Source organism: Zosterops lateralis, assembly GCF_965231275.1.
Source record: "Zosterops lateralis genome assembly, chromosome: Z".
Classification (NCBI taxonomy): domain Eukaryota; kingdom Metazoa; phylum Chordata; class Aves; order Passeriformes; family Zosteropidae; genus Zosterops; species Zosterops lateralis.
In genome coordinates, this window is record NC_139800.1 from 28,776,380 (window position 1) to 28,789,235 (window position 12,856).

A 12,856-nucleotide genomic window follows, 5' to 3' on the forward strand; every position below is an offset into this window, starting at 1 on the left:
TGTTTCCCACAAACTGTTAAACCAGTAACATTAGTGAAAACAATTAATTCATTCACTTACTCACTTGGAAAGCAGTATAGTGGCTGTTTAGAAATACTTTGCTATGGAAGGAGTTTCCTTTGTATCAAAACAGGTCCTGGGCTATAATTTTCTTTTTGTCTACACAGTTTGTTTTAATGAATTGTTTAACTTTTCTTAAATATGTGAAGGGGTACAGATGCATATGAATAATCACATTAATGAGAACTGGTATTTCTGAAATTACATTACAAAGATTAATTGATCCTATGGATATACTCTTTTCAGGTATGAATATGATAGCAGGAACTATCATTGAGTTTAATATTGCTAATCACTTTGTACTGTCACTGACACTATGGCTGAATTATATGTGTTGTGGTTTAAGCCTGGCTGGCATCTAAGCACCACAAAGCTGCTCACACCCTCTGCCACAAACCAGATTGGGGAGACAGTTGGAATATTCTTGTACCACTCACTGTCAGTGTGGCACAAGATGCAGGAAAGGCCGTGATGCTGTGCAAGCACTGTTCAGCAATAACTAAAACATCTCTATACTATCAATGTCATTTTCAGTACAAATACAAAACACAGCTCCATACTAGTTACTGTGAAGAAAATTAGCTCTACCCTAGCCGAAATCAGCGCAATATGATACAGTAAGATTTATATCAACTGTTAAGCATTTATTTAAAGTCGTAATTGTATCATCAAGTGTTTCTGCTTTTCTGTTGGAAAAAAGAGCACTTGGTCTAACCCCTTAGGAAACAAAATATTTTACCTAATTATAAATCGTATCTGGTAAAGTAATACTAGGAAAAAAAACATTATATTTGCAGTGAAGTAAAAATGCTCAGGTAGTTTAGGGGGATTCAAGATCTCTGACCACTATAAGTGGTGTATGTTTTTACGTACTTAGGAATAGGCTCCAGTACCTCATCCAGTTAATACATTTTTTGACTGTTAAGCCATTTTAGACTTCAGCATGAATGTGTGATATATGTACAGCAAGAAATATAACAGAAGTTACAAGAAATGGATTTCATTCATATAAGAATAATTAAAAAACATGTGCATACTGACATAACAGACTTGCAAAATAAATACCTTTCCTTGATATTTGTCAGTCAGTCTGTGTGTTATGCATGAGTGTACAATCTCTTGAACGGTGCTGTCAATTGAGGTGCAGATTTCTCTGTCATGGCTAGCAGGTTTAAATCCTGTATTTTTCTTTTATTCTCTCTCACAGTGAGATGTATTTTGTACTGTAGTTGAGTTGAAAGTTTCCATATGGAAGAATACTAAAGATGCTTTATTCACTTTTTTCTTGATTACCTCTTAATTTGAAATGTATGTTGCGTGCCAAAAAGCTGAAAAAAAATATTACACCAGAGTTCATAGCAAGGAGTTCTTTTGCACACCTGTGAGAGTCCTGTTCATGCACTTACAGTCAGCAAACTGTGAGAAAGTGTCAGTGACTTGGTCTGAGTTACAGCAGACACAGAAGTCAAGGTAGATTCCCCGAGCTCCATTTCATGTGCTGTGTAAAGAAAATGCTCCCTGTAGACACATATTATGTTTCATATCATTGCATTGATTGACCTTTATCTTTCAAATTGCTGGTCTTGGGCTGTTGGTAGCTGCTCTTAGAGCAAGGCCAAGTTATCACAATGAAGGCTTGATTGCATATCGGAGAGTGTTGTTGGTTGGCAGCATTGCATAGGTGACTGTTAATCAAAACTTGCTTTACAAGAACTGAGAGAATTCTCATGCTCTTTCAGAAAAATGCCAGTATGTAAGATTATGAGTGAGAAACATCATGTTCTTAGTGTTTCTTGAAACATTACATACTGGTCTTATAAAGTAGATGCTTTTTTTTTGATGGGGTGTGGGAGGCAATATGCCTTTCACTGTAGGAACAAATGCTTCCACCAGAGTTTTTGCAGATTTTGAGTACTTGGAATTGGAACTGATTCACAACTGAAATAAAAAGTATTCTTGCTTATGACAGTGGAGTTTCTGAGATCTTTCAGTCAGTATGAACACTACAAATTGTTTTCTGTTCTTATTTTGAGAATCCTCAGTTTAGGTAGATTTTGAATGGAGCCAGCTGGAGGCTGCAGTTGTTTTGTGTCCTTCTAATAGATACATCTAATCAGAGAAACACAGTGCTCATGTGAGGGGCCTGAATATCTACCCTGAGATTGCATGCAACACTGTTAGGAAAGTAAATTTATTTTACACTGAACTACAGATCACTCTTCAGCTAAATAGTAAGTAATGAAAGGAGTAATTTAAGAAAATAAAATGAGTGAGAAGCACTGGATAAACAGAAAAAAAAAAGAAATCTAAAAATCCCTTAAGTTTTCCACAATGTTTTTGGACATAAATAGGACATTGGTATTATCAAACAAACAAGTGAAGAAAGGCCATGAGCGGTGCCAAGACAGCAGTGTTTATTACATCAAGTAATTATATTCTTTATGCCTTCTCTCAGACAGTTGGAGAGCTGGTTTTTTTTTTAATTTCCTTGCCTGTTTTGGTTAACCAGATTCTTAGTTTTTATTCATGTTGCATGACTTCTCTGACTACATCGAAACCAGGAAGGTACCTTCACTTGTACTACCAGAGAAGCTTATGTGGAAATCTTTCCTCTCACTGGTGCCGATAAAGCACACAAAATGTGCTGATAATGCGCACAGAGTGAAACTGAACATGTTCTACTGATGTAGAACAGTTGCACAAAATGTTACAAGTTGTCCCTTGTAAGGAAGTTAAGGCAGCATTGACCTGTTTTGTAATGGGGCCATGTAACTTTTTTTTTTAAGACCAATTTCTTTTGATATTTGATTTTCTCAGTGTGAGTGGGTGAATGTTGATCATAAGGAGATGAACTAATATTTCTGAAGCCCTTGAAAGATGGTCGTTTAAGCTCAAGGTTGCCTAGGAAATTCCTGAGGAGAAATTATTAGCCTTGCAATAGTGATAACAGAGTATCAAAGCTTGTAATCCTTAGGAACATCTATTCTCTCTTCTCTTAGTTTTGTATCCCGTTACTGAACCATTCCTTTAAGTACTGGATTAGGCAGCCTCCCTTTGAAAAGAGGATGGATATTTTTCCTTTCTTGTTATGGTGGAGGAGACCGAGGGGTTGGTGTAATATACCAGAGGATCATATTAGAGAGCTTGTGTAGTTCTTGCAGAGACAGAAGACTGCAGTAAGGATCATGGAGAAGACAGTCAGACCTCAAAGGATGTAGAAGGACACAGAATAAAGAATTATAGACATTAGAGATCAGAGGCAAATAATGAGGAGTGTTTGCTTCTAGTCAATACCTAACTGGAAGTGCTCTAAACATAATGTAAAGGAGAAAATAGATTTATTAAAATTATGTTAAATTTTCATGAGTTTGTGAAACATAGAGTCTGGTACATATGCATGTGACATATTGTCCCTGGCTTAGTTTGTAATGAGATTCAAAAGTAAATACAAAATTCTTGACAGTAACAACAGTCGGTTAAAAAGCCAACTTTCTTCTTGTCTCTTGCATTCTTTTTAATTTCTTGGTTGGGAAAGCCTTTGTAAAGATCAACAAGAGGGAACTGGTACTATGGAATTTATATAAAATTAAGATGTAAATTTCTTTTCCATTAAGACCAGAACAAATACAGTTATGAACTCAGCAGTCTACTGTAGGCAGTGAAAAGCCAGAACATTGTATGAGAGAACTACAATTATCAACTGAGAATTGGTTCCAGGACTGTGAATATGAAGATAGATTTTTGAATAAAGAAGAGCATTACAGGCTGAGGTTCTGGGCATCATGGGGAGAATTATGGTGATTGGAGTGGTGATAAGGAGTGATGCAATCGAAGGATGTCAGTTTCAAAGTGGATAATAGGTGTGGAATACAAACCTCCACTACATATTCTGTGTGCCTCTGTTTTCTGCAAAACGGAGTATCAAGCTCTGAATTTTCTGTGAGGTCACAACTCTAATGAAAATATTTAAAACAATGAGTACTAGGTCCTGAAGGAAAATAATGTAAAAGGGAGAATTAAAAAAAAAAAAAAGTGTAAAGCTGAAGCTACTTGTAGATGGCTCTTTAAAGGAAAAATTAAATAGATAGGAAAAGAACTAGAGAAATAACTAGAGAAATAACTTTCAGGGCTATGTCTCTTAAAGTTCTTTAAAATTGTAAGCAGTAGAGAAAATATGATTGGACAGAAATTTTTAAGCAAAAACTTTGCTAAGCTTTCAACTTAAAAAGTAAGTAATTCAAAAAGTTATAAGTGTAATGCTGGCATTCTATATGTTTATCTTCTCCTTGTGTTCATCTGTTTCTTCACTGCTGTTCACTGAAAAAGCTAGATTTTTCACCAGAAAGCTCTGCTGCTAAATATTGGCAGCTTTTTTTGCAGTTGTTTTCTTTGTGCCCTTCTACCCAGATTATTGGCAAGTGTTTATTGAATTGATGCTAGTTCTTTTGAGAAACCATAAAAATGGATTAAAAATCACATGCAGGATATATTTATTAATTTATTTTTATTACATTTATCTTGCTTGTAGACAAATATTTTAGTTAATACATTATTCAACACTGATAAAACATTGCAAACTTTATAGTGCTTTTTAGCAATGTGTGACATTTATCATAGGAGACGCATAAAGCCTCTGCTTTTTCATAAAGTGGAGAAAGTAGTCATGGGCTGAAGGAATGTGATGAATCAGGTTAACATACTTAAATGTTTCTTTGTGTTGGAATTTTCTTCTTCTGAAGTGAACAGTTTTTCTTAAATACATCATTAGAAAAGGACTGTGTGCTATAGACTGGTTTTGTTATCTGAAGTTTAATTCAAAGCTTTTCACATTTTTCTTTCCACATTCACATAATTATTCTGATTGACACCTACATGCCTTCTCATTGATTGTGAAAGATTTAATAGTCACTGTCCATATGATCCAGCATGCATGTCTCTGTACTTCTTAGCTCTGATTGTTCCCCATTACTCCCTGCCTATAATGTTTGCCTTTTTTTCCCTTTGGAAGATGAATGTCGCTCTCCATGAAAACTTAGTGAGGTACCATCCTGTGTGAGTAGAGTGATTTGTCTGGTGCTGTTGCCAGGATGCAATATGTTTTGTTCCTAAGGAATTTAGGGCAGTATGCATGAAGGGAGAGGAGATAGAGTTTGGAGGGATTAAGGAGACAGTGGGAGAGTGGGATATAATGTTGATACAAATGCAAATTGTAAACAGTAGAGCTACTTTCTTATGCTGTACCTGAGGCGATCAGCTCATGACGCAGATGTCAAAGCACTTAATTGTGGGTTTTTCCTGACACAACATTCTTTTACACTTCTGCATCTATATTTGCACACCTTTTTGTAACATTGTTTGATCTTCTTTGTTAGCACACGTGACAAATTCATTGTTGTTTATTTCCATTCCATGACTACAAAATAGTCATTGTTTGCTTTCTTTTAGAACTGCCTGAGACTACCTTAATTGAAGAGAAAGTTCAAGAATCAGAGGCATGGGCCAGGCCTCTGGTCTACCTGTGGCAGACAAGACCACGCAATTTCAATGCTGAAAAAGAGTACAATGCAGCTTGTGCAAAAAAGAAACCTCACTGTGCCATTTGCACTCTTCTCATGCCATACTATAAGGTAAGCAAGATTCTCCAGCTTCATCTTTGGGTGAAGTGTGAAATAGCTGCCTGGCTACTTAATTTCCAAGAAATTATAAAAAGATAAACTTACGCATTTCGTTTGTGAGAGAGGTAAATAAACTCAGTACCATTAAAATTAGAACTGATACTGTGTTCACCTTCATCTGTCCTTGGCTACAGACACTATATGCCTCTTACTACTATTTACACTGGGTTTGTGTTAGTGTGTGTGTATTTTCCCTTGAAATTACACTTTTTGGTGTGGTGAACCCAAGAAGGTTTGTATCTTCTAATTATTTCCTTACATGCCAATCTCCAAATACTTTGTATTAGAGCCTCTTTTATGCTGTCTTCCTTCAGCGTTGAGGAAATAAGTGTTTTCACAGTACTTACGCGTTCTCAGGAAGAATATTGCCTTGGAAGCAGAATGCAGAACACTGTTTGATACTGTCTTGTGGAAATAATGTGTCGAATGGCAAGTAAAAATGGTGTTGTAGTACTATGTTGCTAATTCTGAAGGTGCTAAGCTTGAAATTCCTTGGCATGGGGACTATTGTACTGGACCCAGCTAAATGGCCCAAGAGGTACAGTACCACTGAACACCACTGCAATAACACTGTTTTACAGGCTGAGTGCTATTCTAGATGTCACAGTTGCTTGGAACAATCAAGGTAGAATCACTGTGATAAATACCTAGAGGCAGTTAATTTTCTCATGAAACTGTTACTACAGAAGTTGGGAGGGGTGGAATAGTTTAATCACTGTCAAAAAGAAGAGTAAGACTCTCTTTTACTTAAATATAGATTTTGTTTATTTTCCAGCCAGAAAATCAGAGTGAAGAAAGTCCTACTTTCAATGAAGCAAACTCAGCAGAAACATTGATGGCAGAAAATGAGAAGACCAAACCTCTTATTCCAGAGATGTGTTTTATTTATAGTGAAGAGAACACTGAAAACTATCCATCAAATGCCTTTGTTGAAGAAGATGGAACAAGTCTTTTGATTTCATGTGCAAAGTGTTGCATACGGGTTCATGCAAGTAAATAATCTAATTATTCTTTTGGCAGAAATGTAATTTTAAATTTTGCTTTATTGATAAATAATAGTTAGCTAGGCTTCTAGCATATCTTTAAAAGTACTTGAAAACCATTTCCATTTGTAATGCTTTAATCACTGGCTAATTTTTTTGAAAACCACATTACATTTTCTGTGACTTTATGGTTGCTGTGAAAATATTGAAGAATTAACTGTCTTGTAAACTATCGATGATCACAAACTTCTGATTCTTTTTTTCTGTTCTAGTGATTTAATTACTCTTTTGCTTCCCTATTTTAAATCACTGTGAAAAGCTAGTGTGTCCTTATTAAGTAGTTAAGAGTGAAATTCTCCTGGAGGACTTGTGAATATTGCTATTAAATTTGGGGATGCAGTATTTTCCTTCACTTAACATTCTTTTTATCGCAACAATAACTGATGAATGCATGGATTTTTCTGCAGTATCTCCTAAAGATTGTAGAACTGTAATAGTTAAGTCTAAGAATTCCACAAGATATTTGGAAATGTGATATATTTGCACAGAATAAATGTCAGTACATTAAGTCAAATTTTTACTTCCAGGTGAGTTAGTGATTTGATATTGCAGTGACAAAAGTAAGAAATTCATTGTGATTTTGGTTTTTTGAGTGCTTGGGATATTTGTTGTTTAGTTTGATTTACTGGGTTTTTGTTTTATTTGTTTTATAGGGATTTTTGTGGGTTCTTTTTATTTAAGTTTTGGGAAGATATATTTCATATGATATTAGCAGTAAGCCTAGATAGTAAAAGTCTCCTCTGTCACAGGGCAGGCATGTGTTTTACTAAGGTTTATGAATAATTGAATTGTACAACATCATTGATAAAAAGACGGAATATAATAATCAATCAACTCTCTTGTTCTAGGTTGCTATGGTGTTCCTTCTCATGAAGTCCATAATGAGTGGTTGTGTTCTCGATGCAGAAAAAAAGCCTGGACAGCTGTAAGTTGTTTAGCTATCTAACACGCTAGAAATTAAGGTAGGAAAAAAAGGTAGCATGCATGTTATTTCATGTGGTATGCAGCCCGCATATTTTTTCTGAGGAAAAACTATTTGTAAAATATGAGTAGATTTCAATGCAAAATGCAATGGCATTTTGATAGACAAACTTGGTGTAGTTTCACAGGCTCATGAAAAGGCTTGGCTAACAGGATAATTTTGCAAAAAAAATTGTTCAAGCAAACAACTGAAAATTAAAATGCATGTAAAAGAGAGAAAGAGAAAAAGAGAAAGTGAGATTTCTCCTAAATAGGTATTACCCAGTTTTCATCTTTCATTGGTTACCCGAATACCCTGTGTTCAGGTCACAAACTGGACATGTCATCAGTTCTATAGAATCTGAACCATCACATGTGGATGCTTAAGCTTTGTACTAGAAGCAAAGCCTGATAATAATCCTTGGAACAATTTCAGCTTTGGTAAGAGTCCAGCTGAAGAACTGTCTGTCACAGTAGGTATACAATGTTCAAAAAACCATGATGGAAGATACAAGAGTTGTAACTGAAATTGCAGTAAACCAAAATTCTTTTAATCATTTCTGATAGATGTCAATCATTCCATAAGGGAGGATTGAAATAATTTAATCTTCTTAGTATAGTGAGGGGAAAGTAGAAAGAAAAAAAAGTCACGTATTGTAATGTCAAATTGTATGTGTATAATTAAGAGTAACATAAGCAATTGCCTGGAATTTTTTCCTCTTGTGTCTAATCAGGTTGTCTCCAGGAATAACTTGTACCCACTACTCCTTGTATTTTCCACATGACTCCTTGTATGAAAGGGAATCTCTGTTTTGTCTTTTAGGAACAAGATGACTTTTAGAGGCTTTAAGCTGCATCAGCAGAAGTTAATATTAATAGCAGGAAATTTTATTTATTTTTATTTCTAAAAGTAGTGAATGATATGGCTAGGATATGTAGAGATGTTATAGAAGCTACTCCTTTAAGATTTTTAAAAACATGCTATGGAAACACTTTACAGGAATAGTTGAAGAAGACTTGATTATGCCTTGAAGCAGAATGATAAAATAGACACTGAATTTTGTTTTTTCTATAGTTCTCTTCTGCTTGTTTGGACAGTATTATTCATTGCAAGCAATGTGGCTGTAGTTGTCTCTGGGGAAAAAATTTATTATTTTGGTATCCAACTTAAATAGGCTACTATATTTTTGCTTGTGTGGAACCTCACTCCTGACATCAGCGTGATAATAATTGCTGTTGCATATTTCATCCTGTTTGTCGTCTTATGAAAATGTTTCTGTCCCTTCAGAGTTTGGATGATAACCTTAGATTATCCTAATAGCTTTCACTTCAAAATAGTACAATACATTTATCTAATCCTAGAATTATACTTAAGATAATATAGTTGTCTTTTAACCAATCTTCTGTATATTAAAAATGACAAGTTAATTAAATATACTGCTATCCCAAAGTGCTACTTTCCCTTTTAAAAATCAGCAGTTCAAGTTAGTAGTACCAACCTGCAGCTTAAGTTTTATGCTTCCTTTGAATTAAATGCATATGTTTTCTGAATAAATTTTAAAATTTTCATAATGTTTTCATATAATCATAGAATACGAGGTTGGAAGGGGACCTCAAGAATCATCTAGTCCAACCTTTCTTGGCAAAAACACAGTCTAGACAAGATGGCCTAACATCAATTCAGATGAATTTTAAGTGTCCAACAAAGGGAAACTCACCAGTTCTCTTGGGAAATTACTGCAATAGTTCTCAGAGTGAATTTTTTTCCTCTTGCATCAATCAGATTGTCTCCAGGAATAACTTGTACCCATTATCCCTCATACTTTCTATGTGATTCCTTGTAAAAAAGGGAATCTCCATCTTCCTCATAGACACCTTTTAAATACTGGAACCAGATGATCAAGTCATCCCTAAGCTGCCTTTACTCATAGCCAAACAATCTCAATTTTCTCAGCTTTTCCACATATGGCAGGATTCCCAGTCCTTTAGTTATCTATACGGCCCTTCTCTGGACCTCTCCAGCCCAGCCACACCCTTTTTGACCAAAACTGAACACAGAATGTGTTTTCTATACATGTTGTTTTACATATGATATGTTAACTTGCTTTGTAGTATAAGTCTTTCTGGATAGGGAGATGAAATTAAAGAAAATTCCTTATTTGTAAAACCTGTTGTTTTTTTTTTTAACTGTAGGAAATATAGTGTGGGTATTCTACATTCCAACATAGTTGAGGCTTCAAGTTTCTACATGAATTAAATTAAAAAATCACATTCATCTAAATTTTTGTTCTGGATAATCATTCCTGAAAAAAATGCAACTGTCGTAGAAGATCTGAAACAGATCTATGGGAATTATATCTGTACATGCCTTCCAAAATTTACTTTTTTTTTATATCAGAAAAGTGCACAAAATGGGAAGATTTAGTTATTAGGAAATACCATCTCCCTGAAAATCCAGCTTCCTGAATGTTTGAAATTGTTTTCCCTACACTTGATATTGATTCCTAGAAGAAAGAGATTTAGCTGAAGATGACCTGTCTAAAAAATTCCCTTCTGGCTAAGACACTAAATCCTGAAGAGAAGGTTGACTGGAAAACAAGGAGAAAGAAAGTTTTGTGTAATGAAGAATATAATGGAAGTTATGAAGTTACTGGTACAGCCTTGTTTCAGAGTTCATTTCTTAGGAGGAAAAAATCTTTGTCATTCCTCCACTTACACAAAATTGTTTTAAATTCTGTTAAATTATGCTTTCTTAAAACCATAGCAGTTATGTTAACTTTATGGAAAATTTGGTCTCTATTAGGCTTCTGTATATCAATATGACTTTGGATAGCAATGAAGTGTGAGAGCACTGTAGGAATGAGAGTTGTCTAATAGCTAAATCAAACTTTTTAATGTGTAGGTCCCAACTATGAACATCATTAAAATATGGAAATACAAAAATGTCTGTGTGGATTTTGATTGACAGAGCCAGACTTTTCTTTGATGGCTATTCCATTTTATATTATCAGAGGAAACTGATTTTGAGATTCAGAAGCGTACTGATTTCTTGCAGTTTCAGCATCTTTAAGTAGCTGAAGTAGTATACTTTACAATACTTTATGTCAAATTTTCACCCTCTAGGATGTACCTGCATTCATGATACATAATACATCTTTATATTCTACTAGACAGTAGGTCCTTTTTGATAACAGTTATTGACAAAAGAGAAGAGTGATACAGAATGGTCTATGGTAATAGACAAAAATAGCCATAAATCAATCCCCCAAAACAATTTAAAAAAATCAAATAATATTAAATAAGTCATTTTCATGGATCCTGAAAGTGTAACTGTATTCATATAAAGTGCTTTGATTGAGAACAAACGCCTCATTAATCTTAAATGCTTCAGCTAGAAGAAGTTAGTGAAGTCAGGAAGAATAATGACTGGCATTGTAGTGAATGCAATGTACTGTACAGTGAGTAAAGATGTGGTCACCTAATAGCTATAATGCATAAACATGGAGTACCTTTGTTATTTAGAGGACACGAGGTTTGGGACAGGAAAGAGACAGAAAGAAGAACAAGTCAGGAAACAGGTAAATACATCTCAATGGCTTGCTTCATGGTCAGGTAGATCATGATCATAAGGCTACAAAGGGGGATGCATGACTTTTCACAAGTGATTCTTGCATTGTTCTCCACAGCACTACAGAAACTGTTAAGTATCTAATCTGGTTAGCTGGCACTGATTTTGAGAACAGATCATGTATTTAAATAGCTTTGCAGAAATTCTTTTTCTATAGGTGACCATTTCATGCTTTGTATATTACTTACGAAAATCAGTCTTTGGATTTATTTGCATTTTATAGTTAGAGTGGCCCTTTATGTAGTTTGAAGGATTTTTAATTTCTTTTTCTCAAAGGCATCAGAAAAGTGGCATGTAAGAGCTTTTCCACATTCCTGCTCAGAAACTGCCTGATTTTGCTATATTGAAAATAATGATTTTGATGGGGTTTTTTTGTAGTGGTGCTCTTCTTGCTGATACAGTGTTGCTTCCATTATAAACTACTGTTTTCAGAGCCTGTTACCTGGCAAAATTAACTCAATACATGTGAGTTGGTTATACAGTGTCTTGATTTTCAGGCTGATTTTTCTGCCAAGCTTTAAATGCATTTGAATATTGTTAATAAAAGAAACTATTGGACAGGAAAATCTGGACATAATAGAAAAATAAAAACCCTAAATATTTCTGTGGGATTTTTTTCTGTTTACAGAAAAATAAGACCTGATGATTATTTTTTTTAAATACTTTAATTTTTTTTTTCTTTAAATTTGGATTTTTGCAAACCTTCTCTGCAAAAAAAGTTGACTTACTGGGAGAATTTTAAATGCTGATGATAATCATGTATGGACTCAGATGTGGGGAGCATTATATTTCTTTCTTATTTTGGTATTATACTAGTATCAGGATATTTATTGCTTGCAAAACTTAGTCTTTGAAACAACATATTTTTACAGGTTTGTAAATATGAGGTTTCTCTGATGCTGTTACAGAAACCAAACTGAAGACCATTAAACTCAGAAAATACGTTTTTAATGTAAGTGCCATAAGGCTCAAACCCAGAGCTCATTTTGACCTTTCATTCCCTTCATTGGAGTTTGCCAAATCAACCTTTGCCACTGATACCTATGTCAAAAAGCTTGACAGCTTTGGTTACCTCCAGCTGTGTGGGTATTGTCAAATTACAAGGAAGGGATTCCCTGCAGGGTGAATTATGTTTTCAGTCAGATGCAGTGTTGAATCTGACCCTGCTTGGAGGTGGAATTGGACCAGAAAAGCTCCCTCAATCTCAACAAATCTTAATTTATCTTCAAAGACCATACCTGATTTCTAGAGGTACTGCTGCAAAGTCATTGAGGGGGAAAACATGTTAAAAATACCTAGTAGCAGGATATTCTGACCTGCCCAGCTGGTATTATGCTGTTTTCTTAAATGTACGGATTTTCTTCTGAAGATACTCAGCTTTAAATCTAATATTTGCTGTTTATAATAATGGGAATAAGCCTACCTTTTTTTGGTCATATATAAATATATATTTAGATACACCATCATTCCTGTTTTGTTTGCTAAGCATT

At 34.7% G+C, this 12,856-nt stretch overlaps 1 protein-coding gene across 1 annotated transcript in view; it reads left to right on the plus strand.

Annotated features, from left to right (window-relative positions):
* KDM4C (lysine demethylase 4C) overlaps positions 1 to 12,856 on the plus strand; it is a 258,197-nt gene that overhangs the window by 149,050 nt on the left and 96,291 nt on the right. The window contains 3 exon segments of the mRNA XM_083883663.1: positions 5,506 to 5,687; positions 6,511 to 6,727; positions 7,627 to 7,703. Of these exon segments, the coding sequence (XP_083739789.1) occupies positions 5,506 to 5,687; positions 6,511 to 6,727; positions 7,627 to 7,703 (476 nt within the window).